The sequence below is a fragment of the Rhinatrema bivittatum genome, chromosome 3, assembly GCF_901001135.1.
Source record: "Rhinatrema bivittatum chromosome 3, aRhiBiv1.1, whole genome shotgun sequence".
Taxonomy (NCBI): domain Eukaryota; kingdom Metazoa; phylum Chordata; class Amphibia; order Gymnophiona; family Rhinatrematidae; genus Rhinatrema; species Rhinatrema bivittatum.
Window position 1 is genome coordinate 460,175,163 of NC_042617.1, and position 21,568 is coordinate 460,196,730.

The following is a 21,568-nucleotide window of genomic DNA, read 5'->3' on the forward strand; positions in this document are numbered from 1 at the left end:
ACCATCAGCTTATGTGAAGACAGCATTCCTGCATAGACCCTTCCCTACAGGCTGCCTGTGAGTGTGTGTGTGTGTGTGGGGGGGGGGGGGGGGGGGGGGGGGGGGGGAGGGGGGTATCCCTAGTTAGTATGTGGCAGTGTAGATTTGATTTTGAGGTAGCAGGATGGTTTTCAGTGTGCGCTCCAAGTTAGGCCCACAGCTTATCACAGAAGGAAGAGATAATGCCTAGCCAGGTCCTCAGAAGTGGTCTGGAAGGAGGGGGGAAGGAGGAGCGTACCGGCTATTGCAGGAGTCCTGAGGCAAGTGCTGACGCTGTAACAGAGAAAGAAACACTCAATCTCCTCGTCAAAGGAGAGGAGGACGCGGCTGTGGACACGCCCCCAGGTGACGTCATTCTCGAGCACCCGGAACAGCATAAAAGCAGGCATCTGCGGCGCGCAGCCACCGGCGCGCAGCCGAAGCCGCGCGCCAAAGGGGCGCGCCCCTGGTAAATTTTTGTTTTTGTAGAAGTTTACCATGGGAAAGAAACGCAAGTCAAAGAACTGGACCTCCTCACCAACAACTCCCGTCGTAAGAAAAGGACCAATGGACAACCATATAATTCATATGAGTGAGTCCATTGTACGGGGCGATTCTGAAGGTAGCTCCCCTTTGGGGGTTACCCTGAGCCCCAGGTCCAGTCAACCCCCCTTACAACCTTTAATGGAAGGTACTGGTGAGTCTTTAACAGCTGAAAACTCACAAGTAAACCCCCTAGGAAATCTAGAAGGGTGTGTCACTGGAGGGAATAGGCTGTCTGGTTCTAATATAGATGGGAGAACTGATACTGCTATTAATAATATAGTGCCTTGTCCAATGGTATTGCCAGAGTTGACTGAAGAGGTAGATGAATGTAATATAGAACCAGAAAATGTTACTCTTTCTGATGTCTGGAAATTGTCAGCAAAAATAGATAAAAAATTAACTAGATCTGTAGTGCAATCACATGGATTCTCTCTCCAGGTTAAAGCAAAATTTGAAGATCTTGATAATAGAGTTATGAGAGTAGAACAAGCGGTTGAGACATTGGGCCCACAAGTTAACACTATTGCTGTCACCAATACCTCATTTATAAAAGACAACTTAATGCTACATAATCAGATTGAATTATTAGAGAATGAATGTAGATCATTCAATTTAAGAATGCTAAACTTTCCTAAAACTAGATTATTGTCAGCAGGAGAATTGTTTAATAAATATGCAATGGAGATTTTATCCTTTGAGAATGATAAAATACCAATATTATCAAGGTTATATTATTTACCTACTAGAAGGATTACTCAGGTACAAGAGGAGGAGATGGATATATTGAATAGCCCTGGAGTCTCCACTTTTTTGGAGGATTCCATGGATATCATTAATAGTAGAGCTACATTGTTAGTTTCTTTTTCCTTAAAGAAAGATAAAGATAGATTTTTCTCTAAATATTTTCAGGTCAAGGATCTTAATTTTTGTGGGCATAAAGTCCAAATCTTTCCAGATGTTTCCCGTGCTACTCAAGCACGAAGGAAACAATTTCTTAATTTGAGGAAACAGGCTCTTGATTTAGGGGCCAGTTATTTTCTAAAATTTCCTTGCAAATGTTTAATAACTTTCCAGAATAATAAGTTTATCTTTACCGACCCCATCCACTTGGAGCGATTCTTAAAGGATAAATCTCAGTAGTAATAAAATTTTGTTTTTTGTTAGGATATAGGGTTGTATAAGAAATAAAGACATAGCAAGTAGCTAGGAAACCCTCCTTCCCACCCATGATGTGGACTAGGATTGTTATGTGATATGGTTTGTGTGTAATATTTACTGTGATATTTTATTTCTTTACTTTTCTTGGTTATTTCATTTGTGAAAAATGTTATAATTTAATAAAATATTAAATATAAAAAAAAAAAAAAAGAAGTGGTCTGGAAGGAAAAAGGAGAAGCAGAAGCATTTTTGTAGTTTTCAGAAATTTTTCACAGTTTTGCTCTGAGCCTTCTGGCAGGCAGAATCCCTTGCTCAGGGTAATCAGATGGGAACTGTGTACCTCTTTGCCCAGTTCAAGAGGAGCGACCATGCAAAGAGAAATGTTTTGATCAAACATATAGTTTTTCACCAAAAGGGAAAGAAGCTGTTTTCTCTGTCACCCTTCTTTGCCTGGAAGGACTGCCTTCAGTAGAGGGCTTTTCTTCCTGGATGGCTGCATCTATCTTTTGAAGAGGAGCTCTGAGGAAGAGAAGAGGAGGAGGACATCTGGAAACCCCCAATGGAGTTTCCATCCCTTTGATACCAGACACTGCCAGCTAGAGTGCAGGACTCAACTTGGACCTCAGATACTGGGTAGGGAATCCAGTCACAATTAGGACACCCCCAACCCACTTGGGACACTTATCATTCCCTGCCATGGAAGATAAGCAAGTTTCAAGCCCCTGCCTGGAAGGAACCATCCACAGAGTTAGAGATCAATTAAATCCTGGTTCATGTAAATCTAAAGATCCTGGATATAACTGAATATTTCATATGTCGCACTTTTTGATTATTCTGAAATCAAAGTAAACTTTAATTTGAACACCAATCCACAGAATCCAGCCTGGTTTGGTAGTGTACCTGTCCCAAAGAGCTCTGGTAACAAACTCACCATGGGAGAACACTACTGCCTGGGCCAAGATGATTATCCTTACCCCCCAAAGAGAAGAATCCCCACCTGTGAAAAAGAAGAGTTGGGGGGAGGACAGAAGAGCTAGTCACAGTTAATAAATTCTTTTTTGGCCCTTTGGAACAGGGAAGGACTACAGATGTTAAATAAAAGTGGTGCTAAAACAGAGCCCAGATCTAATTGACATCCAGTCTGATGAATCACCTCCCATCAGAACACAATATTTCTCGTCAGTTAAATATGATTGAAACCACGATAGTACTTGGCTAGCAATACCTAATTGAGAAAGTCTAAACAATATCTCATGATCTACAGTATCAAAAGCAACAGTGAGATCAAGCTGTACTAGGATCCCTGAATGACCTTTATCCAATTCACATACAAGAAAATCTGCCAGTAAAATTAACAATGATTCTGTTCCATGGTTTTTTTGGACCCCATATTGGTAGCTTTCTAATATCTTATAATCTATATAAATAAAAATGTTAAATAGTTTGTACAAAATCGCTAATCTCAGAAACCACTGCACCGATTGCTTTCAAATGGACACAACCTTCCTTTCGCATACGGGAAGGTTTTTTAGGACCCCGTATTGGTAGCTTTCCAATATCTTATAATCTATATAAATAAAAATGTTAAATAGTTTGGACAAAATCGCTAATCTCAGAAACCACTGCACCGATTGCTTTCAAATGGACACAACCTTCCTTTCGCATACGGGAAGGTTCTTCTGTACTTACATTACATATATGTCATACCTGTGACAGGTAAAAAAAAAAAAGTTTAAAAATTGGTTCCACAAAACAGCGACATCTGGTAGACGGACGTCAGCACAACCTCTTACACCTTTCACAAACACTCACACACCCCCACACACATGACAAATGTATTTAATTCACACACCCTCCGAACACACAGAAATCCACACTCCTCACACACACACCCCCCCCAAACACACATGCCAATTGGACTTACTGCACACACCCTCCCAAAACACACCAAATTCCAGGCTGCTACACCGGGGGGGCCACGCACATGTCACATGTTGGCAATTCCCACACCCTCCGAACTCACCCAAAAACACCCTCCTCACACCCCCCATGCACATGCCTGTTCTACTTACTGCCCTTACACCCTCCGAACACACACAAAAGCAGAAACAGGTCCGCGCTGCTCCAGCGGGGGGCCAAGAACGGTCCAGGACACATCGGGTACACTACGGCCGTCGGCTGTCAATCAAAATGGCGCCGACGGCCCTTTCCCTTACTATGCCACTCGGAGGCAACTATGGCGGCAGTAGTCCATGTGACATAGTAAGGGTGAGGGCCCGTCGACGCCATTTTCAGGACTGGCAGCCAGTGGACCTTTGCCCTTACTATGTCAGGGAACCTAGCGCTTCCATTACTCCTCCACAGTGACATAGTCAGGTCAAAGGGCCGTCGGAGCCATTTTCATTGCTAGCAGCCAATGGCCCGAACCCAAGACTTCGATCCCGAACCGAACACCTGCTCCACCGACTGACTGTTTGCACAGGTATCCGGGGGGCTGCACGGTGGGGGGCCATAGTTATTTTCTTGCACGCGTGTTCAGGGGGGGGGAGGGGGTGTTTCGGTCATTCTGCAACTCTTGCGGGGGGCGGGAGGGTGGGTGGGTTACTGTATTTCGCCGGGGTGAGGGAGGGTATGGGGTACGTATTTAAACACTGCGTTTATGGTGGGGTTCTTTTGGGGTGGAAAGACGGAGGGCACACACAAACACAAAACGTCCCTGATCTCGGAAAAGCACCAAATTAGCCCTCTACAAAACAATTAACTAAATAGAGAGTGCTAACTTGGTTAGGCACTCCCCTATTTTGATACAGAACATGCACAACCTCCCACTGACGGACCACGTTTACCACCACCAATTTCTATTTCGGTGTTTTTTTCTCAATCGGCATCCTAGCTGCTTCTTACAGTTTGGGTCCTCTTACCTAAGAAAGCATACATTTCAGGGGAGGGAGAATGAGGGGAGAGGTGAGTGTGAGGGGAGAGAGTTGGAGTGGGGACAGGGGAGGGAAAGGGGGGTGAGTGACCAAGGGGGAGGAGGATGAGTGACTGAAGTAAATGAGCAAGGGGAAGGGAGAGGTAGGGTAAAGAACCTGACTCTGCCACTGCAACGCGTGGCCGGGGTACTGCTAGTCATCAATAAAATCAGTTAGCTGAATAAGGACACATTTTGCCACCACTTTTACTATTGTTAAATTCAAGACTGGGCATTAGTTACACACTAAATCCCAGGACAATGCAGTGACTTTTGGGCAGGTTTTACAATTGCTTTTTTAAGGGCAAGTGGAAATAACCTCTCACTAAAAGATCTGTTCACTATTTCTTGGAGAAAAGGAAAAGAAGTCTCCTTCAATGATTTAATTATATCGAAGGGGCATGGATCTAAAAATGAAGCAGCTGATTGTAACCTCCCTATCACTGAAGAAACTTTATTCAAAAGAAACATGGTTAAATTCTTTCCATCTTATGGTTACCAAAACATCAGGTAACAGGAAAACCAAATTTAATTTTCCCCTTAACTAACTGTGAATCGCATCAATTTGTCTTTAAAAACTCTGCAAGAGCAGCACGAGAAGGAAAGGAACTAGTCAATGACTACAGTTTTGGGTTTTTTTTACTAAACCTTTAACTGTGGCAAATAATTCTCTTGTATAATTCAAGGAGGCAGTAACTTTACCAGTAATAATTTCCAATGAGCTTTCTAACAATGCAGATGATAAATATCTAAACAAGCCAGATAGTGCTGCTTTACATCATTACCAATAGCACTACATGTCATAAGAAAGATAAAGTTCATAGATGCTATCAATGATTACTTCAATCAGCAGTTGGTCATGGACCCAGCAAGAGGCAGAACTATATTAGATCTAGTTATCATTGGAATGCAAAACCTAATAATGGTGTTGGATCCCCTTGGCAATAAAGATTAAAATGAAATAAAATTTGACAATCACTAGAGGACAAACATTAAGAAAAACTACTGCACTAGCAGTTAACTATAAAGCAGAGTTGCTTACCTGTGTTCTAGGACAGCAGGATGTTAGTCCTCACACATTGGTAACATCATCAGATGGAGCCCGGCATGGAACTTTGATCTCAAAGATTCTAGAGCTTTCAGCATGCCTTACTGAGCATGTGCAGCTGTAGTGATAACCCTGCCCCCTAGGCAGAGTCTCAGAGTCTATGATATAGCTAATTCATGGAAAAGCCAACTCCCAGGGGAGGCAGGAGGGTTTCGTGAGGACTAACATCCTGCTGACCTTGGAGAACACCTGTTACACGTAAGCAACTCTGCTTTCTCCTAGGACAAGCAGGATGATAGTCCTCACACAATGGTGAATACATAGCACCAGATTGTATGAGCAGGACAAGGCAGTAAACCGTACAGTGCTAGAGCACTACCTCCCTCCTTTGCCTGTGAGGCAGCCGATCCACCAGGGGTGCAAGCTGGAGAAAAGTTGGGTTCTACCAAGAAAGCAAAGAAAAAGACTGAGACACAAACCCTCATGCGTAGCAGGGATGCCTGAGGCAGGGGAGTGATGTGAGTGCAAGCAGAAGCAACTGTGCATCACAGAAACAGTATAAGCAGGATTTCTAACAAAAATAGTGGATCTAGATCCTCCTGGATGCAGAAAGGACCCAGAGATGGAAATAAGAAAGACAGTTTCCATCAGTGTGAAAAAGCAACCGAAAAACAAATTGAGGTCTGAGAGCCCTCCAGAAAGAGATCGGCGACCACTGACAGCCCAACAAAACAAAACACGCCATGCTTGGAAGAACAAGTAGTACCCCACGGCAGGTTCTGGGACAGACACTGCGTGCCAAAGCATCAGATTTAGTTGATGTCACTGGACAGCATCAAGGGTTTCAGGGAATGAGAACAATCCCTAAAACAGATCTGTAGCCCACTCAAGAACACCTGCCAGAACCAATTCAGCTATCCTGTCACAGGATAGCAGGGGAGGAAGCAGGCTCTTTGGGCAATGCAGACAATGAGAGAAACTAAAGCAGTATATCTCCCTGCAGATATGTGGAGAGATACCACGGGCGCCTTAGCTTCCTCTCCACTCACCTCGACAAACCAATCAGAAGTCGGGAGGAGCAAAGAACACAAGGTGGCAGATCGGCAAACTGCCGGGGCAAGCACAAATCGCCCTGTTGGGTATCAACCCCAAGCGAATAACTCACTGCGGAAGACAATAGGGAGTATCCCACTGAGATGGAGTCCTCAGTCTTCTTGAAACAGCTGAAAATGAGAGCAATTGCCCCCGGGGAGAAGCCCCAAAGGCTCCATCAAGAGACAGGAAGCCAAGGAGTCGCATGCGCACACTCCAGCAGAAACTGATATTATTACTAGCCTGGGCATCAGAGCAGGTCCCTGGCGATCTTGGAATAGATTACCAAGCCACCCGGCTGTGGTATCACTACCCAAGCCATGAGGGTATATACTTCCCCCTCCTAAGGGAGCATGTGACCCAGAAATGGATAATGCTGCATGACCCAGGACTGCTCTGTCCGCAGACAGGGTGATCCTAAAATAAGGGGAAAGAACAACTTACATGCTACCGCTAACAGAGGGCAATGCCTTTCATGTTGAGACTAGGCCCTCAATTCCCTCAGCCATGTACATCACAAAAGGGGAAAGGCATGATCGCCTAAGCTGATGGCTGAAACACTCCTCACAGAGGAGGGTCCCCCAGGTAAGGACAATTGACAATAGCGATCCTTGAGGAAGACGGCCACAGAGTCCAGTAAAAAACAAGGTAACTCCCGAACCAGGGGAAACCTGGAGGATCACCGGGAGCAACACTGGATGTGCTCCCACATGGGGAGACCTGCTGCACCTCAAGCGTACAAGGGAGAATGCTACACTTGACTATTTTTGGGGCTGGCGCCCATCAAAGTAGTGACATCCCTCTTCCGAGACCGGAAACAAAGGCCACCCCTCAAAGGGGCAGACCTCATGCAGTGGTAAACCATCCACGAATGGTGGCATTCCCATGATCCTGAGTGCCATGCTTGTGGGAGAAACCCAACGCCCCAGCAAGAGCTGAGAACTACATGCCAGAGTTGGTGGTTATACATCGCCCCACGACCAAGCAGAGAGTGTGTAATGACGCCTTCTCCGCCAGTGCTCCTCAGTACTATGTGGTGCGGACTGACGCAGAGGCCAAGACCAGGCTGAAAGATGGCAGAACTTTAGTATGGCTGAGGAGTGCACAGCCAGGGAGAATGACATCTGCCAGCATCCGAGATCCTTGGAACAGATGCCTCATCTGTCCCAAGCACACCAGCTGTGATTCAATGCCACAGTAACTCCAGCGGAATGGAGAGGACAGAGTGAAGGCGGCATCTCCAGCACACTGGTGCCCTGGGTAAAGCATGGTGGAGGGTGGTGGTCTAATGGTGTCGCCCCCTCCAGTACCAGAGAACGTTCTGAGAGGTGGGCCATCTGAATGCATCGGAATCAGTTCACCTGAGAGTCCCACTGGGAACCACTGCAGCGAGGTCCATGGCGAGTGCAGGTGCTTATGGAGGACTGCGAACATGTCCTGTGATCTATAAGCAGTTTGCTGGTGAATAGCACAACTCCTGGCACCCCAGATGCCCATGGGTGTCGATGCCCAGGGGCCCCGATGCCCAAAGGTAAAGACAAATGAAGCCATGAGCTTCTGCAGGGATAGGCCCTGCAGTCCCCCGACAGGTCATCGATGTCAAAAGGAACCGATGACTGCCAGTGCTGATGGTAAATCCCCTTGGCTCAATGACTCATCCAGTTGGGTCAATGCTGCGAGCTCGATGGCCCTCCAAGCAGTACGGCTAACAAGAGCCTCGCTAGCCACCATTAATACTGATGGTGTGCGCATTTTGGCGGGGCCTCCAACCCTGGGATCATTGGCTAGAGGAACAGCTCTGAGCCTTCCAGTGCTCTGCAGTGGAAACTACACAAGGCACTGAATAGATGGCTACCCCTGTACTCAATCTGCAAGAAGCCAAGAACCTTCACCCCCCTGAGGGCTGCCGAGTCATGCAGGGCTTCAGAGAGTCCCTGTGGTCGACAGACACAGGAGTGACAAGGGCGCTCAATGGTGGATCCAGTGCCTGGTCAATGGGGGCTCGACACAGCTAAGGCTATAACAAGAGGCATTAATGGTCTGAAGACCTCTCTGGTGGCACCACATTTCGATGGCATTGAGGGCATCAATGGTATCGGGGCAGCACATCGTGATGGCACTGAGGCCATGCTGGCAATGAGGCCATGCACCTCGACGACCTATTGGGGGACCGCGGCATTCAGGGAACACCCTCGATGGCAGCGAGGGCTGCCACAGTATCGATGTTATGCCCATAACAGTATTGAGGGCCTGCCACCACTTCGACCTTTATTTTTCATTTATTTAGATTTTTTATATTCCGCTTTTCACACTTTCTTCAGATTTCAAAGTGGATTACACACTCAGGTACTGGAGGTATTTTCCTATCCCCAGAGGGCTTACAATCTAAGTTTGTACCTGAGGCAATGGAAGGTAAAGTGACTTGCCCAAGGGCACAAGGAGTGACAGTGGGACTTGAATCCTGGTCTCCTGGTTCATAGCATACTGCTCTAACCACTAGGCTAATGTATGCACCTTGATGGATCAAGGCGAAGGCCCCTCTGGCATCGAGAGCACATTGGCATCGATGACACCACAGCACAGAGTGCTGCAAGGGTACCGAGGTATTGAGTGTCCCGAGAGCACCCTGCTGAGGGATCAAGCCAAAAGCACCTTGACATGGAGTGCATCAAAGGCACCGTGACATCGAGTGCAGTAAAGGCACAGTGGCACCGAGGCCTTGAGTGTATTGAGGACACAGTCATTGAATGAATTGAGGGCATCGTGACATCCAGTACGAGGGCATCGTGGCATCGAGGACACCAAGTCATTGAGTACAGCAAGAACACTGTGACATCGAGTGCGCTGCACCACAGCACTGAGGCTATCGAGGGCTCAGAATCATCGAGTGCATTGAGGGCACCGAGATATTAAGTGCGCTGCACCAAGGGCATCGAGGGCACCAAATCATCGAGTGCATCACGAGCACATTGACATCAAGTGTATTGAGGGCACTGTGTCATCGAGTGCACAGCACTATGGCACCATAGCACTGAGGGCATTGCGGCACCGAGGGCAGGGAGGTCTCGATGCCCAAATTGGTGCAGCTAGACTCCAGTTCCACAGAATCAGATGGCACTGAAGGCCACTGTGGCATCGTGGGCAGTAACGCACCTCGACGCAACAAGGGTGACCCTGGACCTCGACAGCATCAAGGGGATCATGGTACACGAGGATGGGCCCCATCCCCAACGCAGTCCTGACATTGATGTGTTGGACGAACGGTACACTGGTCACAGCTGTGCATGGGCAACCGTTCATGGGCATGGCACTGAAGTGCAGCAGCAAGCTGCTAGCCCAGGCTCCACTCACCCTCTCTCCCAGGGAGATTGCATTGCCAAGGCTGGCAAGCAAGAGGGGAGGCAACGTTATCCAGGGCTCCTGCCCGTGGAGACAAGTTGCTTAATATGTGGGGAGGATGAGCTCTCCCGACAGGAACAGCATGGTCCTTGTTCCTTCCACCATCTGAATCCATCGATGCCCAGTGATCAGTAAGTCGCCATGAAACTCCAGCCCGGACAGAACTCAGGTAAGTCCCGAGGCTCAGAGACCTACACGGATCACTGATGGACTGCATAGCCCAGTCCTGTCAGCAGAAAAGAGAAAAAATAGACAGAGCATGAGAGGACACAATTACAAAACCTGCAGAAACAGGTTTTTTGTTTGTTTGTTTTTTTAAACAGATACTGACAGGCTGCACAGGGAAGAACCCACCATGCAGCCGGCAGACAGTTGGAAACAAGAACAAAACTACCAGAAGAAAAATGCTGCAGCTCTCAAAAAAAATCCCTTACAAAACTGTAAGGAGAGAGCAAAGCTAAATACTGAAAAAACATTTTCTAAGAAAAAAAAAGAGCACGGGCTCTACAACTGCGAAATTACAGCTCTGCAGAAAAGAAAAGACCGAGGGACTCTGCCTAGGGAACAGGGTTATCACTACAGCTGCACATGGTCAGTAAGGCATGCTAAAAGCTCTAGAATCTTTGAGATCAAAGTTCTGTGCCAGGCTCCATCCAATGATGTCACCCATGTGTGAGGACTATCATCCTGCTTATCCTAGGAAACCAGAGGATGGAATCTACCAGGAGCCTTAGCAGATCTGGTCTCCTGGGCCAATTGGGTGCCACCAAGCACCATCCCTCTGTGACTCTCAACCATCCAAACCATTCTGCCCAACATTTATTTTTTATTTATTTATTTATTTAGCATTTTTATATACCGAGGTAGAGCAGAGTAGCCTTCACTCCGGTTTACAATTATAACAACCTGTTACATAAAACTATTGAAGACATTTAAGAAAAACAACATTTAACAATCTGAGAACTGTCATGTCAAACATATGGACAAGGCAAGCTATCCCAAAGGATAGGCACATTGAATATAAACCAGATAAGGTGTACCAAAGGAAAGGTACATTGAATAGACTGAGATCAAGTATAATGATAAAATAGTCTTAGATATCTGTAGGAAACAGGATGATTAGACAGAGGGGGGGAATAAATAACAAAATATGGGAAGCTGTGGGATTAAGTTTTGAGATTGTTGTGCAGGCTGTCAGTATGAGATTGGCAGAGTAGCCAGGCTTTTAGTTGTTTCTTAAAAGATTTTGGGTTTTCTTGAGAGGCGAGGAACTGAGGTAAGGAGTTCCACAGTTTTGGGCCGATGATAGAAATGGCTCTGTTTCTGGTGAAAGAGAGTTTAGCATAAGGGAGTGATGGAATCACTAGCTGTAGTTTACTAGTTGATCTTGTTGTGCGTGGAGAGTACTGGATATGAATGATGTCATCAAGTGCGGTGTAGTCTGCTTTGTATATTGCTTTCTGTAAAGTTGAGAGGATCTTAAATTCGATTCTTTGTTCAATTGTGAGCCATTGTAATTGCTTGAGTACGGGTGTGATATGATCAAATTTTCTTTTACCCGTCAGAACTCTGGCAGCAGCATTCTGAAGAAGTTGTAAGGGTCTTAGGGAAGATTTAGGTAAGCCAATTAGTAGAGAATTGCAATAGTCCAGACCAGAGAAGATTAGTGTTTGAAGGACGGTTTTGAAATCATGGGGGTGAAGCAGAGGTTTTAGGTGTTTGATTACATGTAATTTATGAAATCCTTCTTTTATTTTTGAAGAGATGTGTATTTTATAGTTTAGATCGCTATCAATCCAGAAGCCCAAGTCTTTAACGTTGTCTTTGAGTTGGATGGTGGTGTTGTCGAATTGGAAAGGTGGGATAATTTTTGGTCTGGCATTATTTCTGGCGATTAACATGGGCCATGAGGGAAAGGCATACAGCAGCTTGTCCTCTGGCCATTCCTGCAAGAAAGCATCGACGCCCAATGACTTTGGATCTCTCCAGCAACTGAAAAACCAAGTAATCTTCGCATTGTAAAAAGTCACCAGCAAGTCCAGAAATGGAAGGCCCCAGCAATCCACTATTAGCTGAAATGCCTTGTCTGACAATACTCAGTCTCCAGGGTTCAGACTTTGCCTGATGAGAAAATATGCTCTTACATTGTCTTTTCCTGCAATGTGCGAGGCTGAGATCTCCTAAAGAAGTATTTCCACCCATAACGTGGTCTATTTCTTGCAACAGTTGCTGGCTTTTGGTTCCTCCCTGATGACTGATGTAGGCTACTGTCATTGCATTGTCCGATATTATCTGGACTGCTTGATCCTGCAACCTATCACTGATCTGCAAGCATGCCAACTGGAGTGCCCAGGCTTCCAGCCGATTGAAGTTCCAGAGATAGTCTTCTGTACTCCTGGAGGCTCACATTTCTTTTGAGTTCTAGCCAGACCGGTGATTTTAGGGAAACCCCCTTTAATAGATGATCCGCTTTAGCCACCACTGTAGTTGAGAGCAGTCCTCCATTGGCAGCTGGAGCCGAATCGAATAATCTTGAGACCGTGGACTCCAATGAGACAACAGGGAGCCCTAAGGAGGTCGCATATGTGCCCCCACCCACGACACCACTTCCAGAGTCACCGCCATCAATCCAAACACCTGTAAATAGGCCCACAATGTTGGGCGTATTGTGCTCATCAACAGATGCACCTGTGCCAACAACTTCTGAATACGACTCTTCAGTAAGAAAACCCTGCTCTGCTTCATGCCAAACTGAAGACCGTGGTACTCTAAGCTACTGAGATGGCTGAAAATAGCTCTTGGCCAGATTAACCACCCAACTGAACTCCTGCAACAAGGAGATCACTTTACATGATACCAGGAGGCTTTCTTCCAGAGACTTGGCCTGAATCAGCCAGTTGTCCATGTATAGCTATAACAGAATCCCATCCTTTCTAAACTCTGTCACCAGCACCACGATAACCTTGGGAAAAGTTTTGGGCGTGGTGGCTAGAGCTTGAAACTGATAATGACATCCCAAAACCGCAAATCACAGAAAATGTTAATGCTCTACCTGGATGGGAATATGCAGAAACCTCTCAGACAGATCCAAGGAGGTCAGTAACTCCCCCGATTGCAAGACCATTATCATTGAGGGCCCTTTGAGATCCAGGATAGGATGAAAAGTGCCCTCGTTCTTGGGTACAATGAAATACATGGAATATTGGCATGTATTTTCTTGAGACATGGGCACTAGAAACACAGCTCTCAAACTGAGGAGCCTTGAGAATGTACACTCCACCACCTGTCTCTTCTGCGGGAAGTGGCAAGGAGACAACATGAACATGTGAAACTCCAGTGCATAGTCTTCAAGAATCACTTCCAGAACCCACTGGTCTGTTGTGATCTGGACCCACCTCTGATAAAAAAAAAAAAAAAAAAAAAAAGAGGAGAGGGTCGGCACCTTCACTGGGAAGCTCCAGGTGCTCCACGCCTGAAGCCTGCGCCTCATCTGGGCAGCCTGAGATGAAGAACTGGGATCTATCCAAAAGTCAAGTCCTCTGAAAAACCACTCCTCTATAGGGTTGAAAACATGTGAATCCCCTTATACGACCCCTCGTGGTACCTGTTTCTCATCCTCTGGTAATTGTGGAACCAGGCCGCCACCCCCCCCCCCCCCCCCCCACTGACGAACCAGTTAACGGAGGCCCAAGTTATGCTTCACTTATGGCATCCCTCCTTTTTTTTTTTTTCTAGTCCCACATCAAGCTGGGAAGAACAGGGCTTATTAAAATCAGACGAAGGCAATTCCTCCTGAGCCTCCAAGCAATGCTGAATCAATTTTAGATATTGCCCGGCTGAAATTCCCAAATATGAGAAGAAGCACAGGGTAAGGCACTTAAGTTTCTTAGACATAAGCGCTATCAAACTATCAGAACACTGAATAAGCATCTGAAAAGTGTGAGTCCAGCTGAAGCCACCACAAAAAATCTTGGCATCCAAAATTTAGGCATCTGAATTATCTTGGGCATTCTAGAAAGACACACAAACGTTATCCTCTCTGCATGTTCATTCTCTCTCACACATATGCTGTCACATATACATACATGCTGTCATACACAACTACACACTATCATCCACAGGCTCTAAGACCCTCCCCCCCCACAAAAGCTTTTACTCCCCCAGATTCCCACATAGACACACAGGCTCTCACCTACATAGACCCCCAGGCAGGCACCCATTCTTTTTCACACAGACAGACCACCAGGCAGGCACCAATTCATTCAAACATATATAAGCTCCCATGTACACACATACAAGTCAGGCCCCCTCCTTTTGTTTTGCCGGCAGCCTCAGAGTCTCTCTCTCCTCTGCTGCCAATGCCATCTTTGCCACCACAACGCTGTTGGGGAGGAGCCGATCACTCATCGCTGCTTCTGCCTCCTCTGTACAGGCCCCACAATAGTAAAAATTCACAGGGCTAGCACTTCCTCCATGCAGATCTCCTGCATCGCGAGATCAGCATAGAGAATGTGCTACTCTCGCGAATTCTAACACTGTGAGCCTGCACAGATGATGGGAAGGGTGTACCCTGTTCAGCTGCCATTGAATGAGGTCCATTGGTGGCTATACGGCCTCCCTCCCTGTTTTATCAGCCGCTGGTGAGTTCGGGTCCCACCAGCGGCCACATGCATCTTCTCCCGCGGTCCAGAGTGTCCTGGTTCACTGCTGCTGGTTCCCCTCCCGCTCTGGGTGGCCGCGAGCCTCCTTCTCTTCTGCTGTTGGGTGGGATAGACTCTCCTGGCAGCCACGGGCCTCCTCTTTTTCTGTCCCGGGCACCCCCTACAGCCTGGCACCCCAGCCCCCCTGGCCCACCCTCGCCACACCACTGTTCAACCATTAGAAAACATTAACCACTGGTTAAACAGCATATTCCCCATATAGTGTTTGTCCATGTTTATCTTTTTACCCACGGAAAGCTCTTGCAGCACATACTGAAGATATGCACCACTAGGTTTTTCCACCCCTTGCTCATGTCTTTCTGCACAGTATGGCACATTCTATCACATTTACACAACTAAAAAATTGCTTGGACAACAAGATTTAATTATTATAAAGTTATTAAGCAGATTAATTTGTTTCCAAGCTCAGCTAAGTTTTTCATTGTTTAACCCATGGTGCACTGCTTCCAAATGAAGAATAAATAGCCAGTCTCCTTGAGAAACGAGGACAAACCAATTTTTAAAATCAATTCCCATTAACCACTTGTCAAGAACAATTAGACCAAACAGAGCTGTAAGTCTCAAAGGATAAAACTGACCTCCATCTCATAAGCACTTGTTTTGATTAGAATGATAATGTGATCTACAGAAGAAAAAAGTGACCTAATATAAAGGAAAAATAAAATTCACTTCAACTATATTTAATTAGATTAAAATTATGTATATTAAAAGTACATATTCTTCCATATTAAACAGCATTTTCTTTAAAAGTCATGGTAGAAATATGGTGGAAAAACTTTCTTAAAATGTACTACACTACACTGACTGTTTTTTGTTTTTAAACTATTTTGATAGAAACAAAAAAAAAAATTTACAGTTGTACTTTGCAGTTCAGAATGAAGAAATAGCTATGAACAGATCAACTGCCATCGGAATTACTCAGATTGCTTATTAAATTTATTGGGTAGAAAAAGATCATTCTGAAAACTATGATAAACTGACAAGAAAAGGGAGTGTTTTAAATCTCTTTTTCATAAAATGGTTCACTTTCACTAGGATTCATGTGGATATAAAATACATACGTTGATTCTTCTAGGTATCTACTTTATGTTAAAATAAGCATGCTCCATCTTTTATACTCCTATTCAATTAAATAATTATTTAGAATCTTAATCTTTCAGATCATCATCTAACAAGGATATCTTTAATATTAATTTAAATAATATTTAAATTCAGGAGCTATTATTATAAAATAAAGCTCCTGTGTATTTCATATAGTGCAATGACCATTTCTTTCCACAGAATAGGTATGTTGCAAAATTACAGGCTTTGGATCACATAATGTTAGCTATCTCTTCCCTCTTTGCTTAGTGATTCTTTCACGCTTTCAAGACCACAGATCAGCAGTTCTGATCATTATGTTGTGAGGGTAAACACTTATAGTTATTTATAAAATACACATTTAGTTACAAACATGAGAATTACATTTAATTTATAAAGAGGAAGAGAAAACTCCCAGGACACTGAACTCCTATACCATAAGCCAGATTTAAAATAGATGAGATTTTAATTCTTCCCTAGCACTTCTGTGAGATTGGGATTGGGTAGCATGGGATGTTAGGATTGTAAAGCAATAGATTTTTGATTGAGGAATTATTCTATTTAATGTATTTTAAATTAAGGTATTTTTGTTATGCTAATAGAACTTATTTAAAAAGTGTTGTAAATCACTCTGGGTCTGTGGAAAAGAGTAGTATAGTTAAGTGAGAGAATAAAATAGAATATTAACTTTCATAAATTCTCTCTTTATAGGAGTCATGGTACATTTATATAAATATGAACATTTATCTTTTACTCATAAAATTATTTTGCAGATTTTCAGAAGGGGAGACCAGAGAGATTAAAGGTTTTGCATTCACTATGCAGAATATTACCTGGCTAGATCCATGCAGCTATCAGTCAGGCTGGTGGAGGAATTGAAATACTCTCTGCCAGCAGCGAGCACCAATTCAATGCTTTTTCCGAAGCTGACTTTGTAGTGTTCTTTACCTTTCAAGGCAGTGCTACCTCGAGGATCTATTGGTAAAGAACTGCAGTGCATCATCTGCCCAGCCAAGTGAATATTCTCCAGGCGGCCTGAACACAGTAAGCTTTCTGTAAATATCTGCAACATAAAAAAAAGAAAGAAAGAAAGAAAGAAAGCTCAGTATTACAGTTTTAAACATAAAGGATTTTGTTTTGAGGAGCTGATGCCAGTAAAACTATTAAACTCCACAGTAATAAGGTGCAAGAAAAAGGAAAATAGCCCAGGAGAATGTCAGGCTATATTCAAATGGATCCTGGAAATTTCAGCTCAATGTTCTGCCTCTATGGGTGGCATTCTCATCCTCCCTTTTTTCACATGGCCTGTAACCTTGAGATCATATTTAATGGCTCTTTCTCTCTCTACTAAAGCGTGTCTTTTCTTCCTCTACATCACTAAAATCTGTCCCTTCCTTACTGAGCATACTGCCAAAGCATTCACCCACTCTTTTATTGCCTCCCACTTAGACTACCATCATTTGCTCTTTGTGGTCCTCCAGCTGAACAGTCTTTCTCCATGGCAATCTATTAAAATATATGGCTGCATGACTTATCTTCCTTCGGTTTGCTATGGCCATGTAATCTCTCTTCTGAAGTTGCTACAACTGGCGCCCCCATCTGCTTCCATATACAGTTTAAGTTTCTCTTACTCGCAATCATTCTGCATCTCTTCAGTATCTATCTTCTTTTCTCTCTTTCACCTTTCCTTGTGAACGCTGTTCATTGGGCAAGTTGCTCTCTTCTGTGACCTTCTCCAATACCATCAACTCCAGATTCTGGGCTTTCTACATCATATGCCTAGATTCAACTTCTTGAGTTGGTGTCATTCCATATTTAAATCCAGTCCACAAACTCACCTTTGTGAGGCTGTTTTCAAATCCTAACATACTTTCCATACACTCATTTGTCATGTATGTTTGCACTAAGTTCCAAGGACTAGGGACTGTCCCTTATGAGTATCTGTACAGCACTGATTATTCCTAGTAGTGCCTTACAAATGATAAATAGTAGCAGTGATTTGTAAAAGTAAAGATTTTGAGCAACAAATGTGAAGCTGCTGATTGAACTACAGCTTGTTTCCATTCACTTTACTAATTAAAATGTACTTTATTGCACATTCAATTTTAACACAGTACGATGATTTAGAACTTAGAATGATAATTTCAGGAGATGACATTGTTAAACAATTGTCCCACTGCATAATGTCAGCTCCTGACAGTAGCATTTGGAGTTTTGCATTTCATTGCATTACATTTTCACTGAAGGGCCATTTTAAATGATATTACAATACATCGGCTAAAAATGTAAATAAATTAACAGGAACAGTAAAATGTGTTTTATCATCAGTAGAATGGCATATGAAATTGAAGATTCTACCAAGCATCTAAAGATGTATAAAAAAATTTCTTCTGAAAATTAAAACCAAGGATTAATCAAAACCAAACAAAATGAAGCATGAAAAAGTGTCTGAAGTTATGAAAGGACACGGAGTAAATCCTCCTCTTATAGGGAAAGTAAATGCAGCTTTTAAACATGAAAATGTAATTCAAATGTTCTGAGCAATGTTTTCAAAGCTACATGGCAAATAAACACAGTTTTTAAAATTGTTTTAAAAACTGTGTTTATTTGCCATGTAGCTTTGAAAACATTGCTCAGAACATTTGAATTACATTTTCATGTTTAAAAGCTGCATTTACTTTTTACTCTTTGAAATTTTTACTATTTGAAATTTTTTAAGCAGTTTCTGAACTACTTCTTATAAGAACTATAAATCACTATGTTTGGGATAATGTGACCAATTAACTAAAGGGCCTATGGACTAAGCATTTTTCCCATAAATACAAATTGGCAATAACTCTATAATACATCATGCTCACATATTTGATCCAATTTACTCATACTGGCTATGACAGGCATCAATCATCTTTTTGGACAGTAAAAATAAAAATGTAACGTCTAGTTGCAAGATGTTGGATTCTGTCTCTTTTCTTGATAGATAGCACCACTCAACCAATTCTCCATTATGAGAGTCTACTGTTAACCTAAAACTATACAGAAGGGGAGAGAAACCCAAAAGCGACCTTGCACTTACACAGTTCCACAAACACTTCATGAACCACACATCCCCAACAATCAGGCCGATTCAGTACGGTGCACTCAGGCTGAATGCACTGTTAGCCCCCATCTAGATGCGCATTTTCCACGCGCTAATATTACCCCTTATACAGTAAGGGGTAATAGCGCGAGGAAAACACATGTCCAACCCCCCAAAAACTAATAGCGCCTGCAACATGCAAATGCATGTTGATGAGCCTATTAGTTAGTCCCGTGCGATACAGAAAGTAAAGGGTGCAGCCAAGCCGCACATTTTACTTTCAGAAATTGACGCCTGCCCAAAGGCAGGCGTTAATTTCGTCCGGCACCGGGAAAGTGTGCAGAAAAGCAGAAAAAACTGCTTTTCTGCACACCCTCCGACTTAATATAATAGCGATATTAAGTCGGAGGCCCCAAAAATAAATAAAAATTAAAATTCTAAAAAAAAAAATTAAAAATCTGTCTGCGGCCCGCGGGTTGGAAGACGGACGCTCAATTTTGCCGGCATCCATTTTCTGAACCTGTGGCTGTCAGCGGGTTCGACAACAGACGCCGGTAAAATTAAGCGTCGGCTATCAAACCCGCTGACAGCCGCCGCTTCTGTCAATAAGAAGGCGCTAGGGATGTGCTAGTGTCCCTAGCGCCTCCCTATTACCACAGGCCCTCATTTAAATACAGAATCGCACACCCAGGAGAGTGGCCTGGGTGCATGTCGGGAGCTCCTGCAAATTTTACTGAATCAGCCCAAATGTGTACAGAGCAGAATTGGAACTTCCCCCTTACTACTCACCATACAAAAAAAAATATTCACACTTGGGTGTTAGTACAGTAACAACACCACAAACTCCCTTCACTCCCAGGAACTCTATGTTACACCACAAAACCCTGCAAAAAAAATTAAATAAATAAACCACAGCTAACACTTATGTGGCAAACCTGTCATTCCAAAACAGCGCTCACTCCCAGAACTCAAAGAATAAAAAGCTTCCTTATGAAAAGGTGGCACTGAAAATATTTCAAAAGGGTTACAGATCACAATCTGCCTCCCATTGGGAGGTGCAGATTGGAAAACATAACAAGCTGGACTGCTACCAATCCCTAAATAAAATCTACACGCTAGCAGATTAACTCACCTCAATCGTACATGCACGACACAAACAGACCTTTATCAAATACTGAATAAGTAACCACAAATTAGAAATAGAAATCTGAAGACAAAATAGGAAATAGAAACCACAAGAATCTTTTCTAATTTGATGATATCTCATAGGTTTTTAGTATATTTATGGGGGTGGGGGGATTCTGCTGGTATCCTAAAATACTAGTTTGATTTCATGTTAGTCTCAAAGAACTAAAAAAATAAATTTTATAAATTTTACATTTGTGTTATTCTAGTCTGGCAGAATTAACTTTAGATATTGTTTATATATCATACCTTCAATTCTATTCTGTAATTCCCTGTTTGGATCACAAATTTGTAAAGGTGGATTACAAACTGCATAAATAAAATAAAAAAAGAAGCCTGACTCAGCATGAAGCTTAATACTAGAGGAACAGAAACACATTTCCTTCTGTACTATACAAAATACAAAGATATCAGAGATGCACAGCTCCCAAAGCTGAGAGAGAAAATAAAAGACTTCCTATGAAAGGAGCAAGAAAAACTATGTATAATCCTGAGGGAAACATAAGTAACAGCCACTACACAGCAGCAAATATATTCATCCTGCCATCACAATACTGAACACACCAGAATCCTTGGATTGTCCTTGTTATTATTCTTTCTATACCTTGTAATTTCTTCTTTTCTCTTTTACTAGCAGTACTAATTTTTAGCATTTTTTTTCTTCTCTCAATTTCTAATCACTCTGGAGGCAATAATACTGTCTAAGTAGGTGCAAACTCAGTGGGTAGGTTTGATTTGATTATTGCTTCTGGAAAAAGTACCCGCAGAAATTTGCATCTATTTTTCTGACCATAATGTCCATAACTATACAAGTTTTCTTTTGGGTTTTTTTGTTTTTTTTTGGGGGGGGGGGTTATCTCCCAAGCTAAACCTGGCTGTGGGATCACCTCCAAAATATGCAGGTAAAATTATACATGTTTAGCAAGCAGCACAATTCTATCCACATAGAGAGTTTACAGTTTTCAAAGAACCCATTTCTGCTGGAAAGGCAAGTTTGCTAACCATAAACAGTGTTTTCCATAGATAATGAATTGAAAGCATTAAAACACTATTTATGTTTTTACTGTTTTATTTGATGATTTTATCTTGTTGCTTGTAATCAAATATTGTTGATGTTTCTTGTAATCTGCCTAGAACAGGTTCTGGATATGGGTGAAAAATAAATTATTGTAAATTAGCCATTACATGTGGGAGACATCATTCAGCATCACCAAACAAGATTTCTTTCTCTTAACTTAGTGCCACTGAGCATGTGTAGGAATTCCCACTTGGGC

The 21,568-nt window shown here is 43.4% G+C and overlaps 1 protein-coding gene across 1 annotated transcript in view; it reads right to left on the reverse strand.

Annotated features, from left to right (window-relative positions):
- NBAS (neuroblastoma amplified sequence) overlaps positions 1-21,568 on the reverse strand; it is a 1,239,997-nt gene that overhangs the window by 759,551 nt on the left and 458,878 nt on the right. The window contains exon 30 of the mRNA XM_029595926.1: positions 16,867-17,096. Coding sequence (XP_029451786.1) covers positions 16,867-17,096 — 230 coding nt within the window. The remainder of the gene's footprint in view (positions 1-16,866; positions 17,097-21,568) is intronic.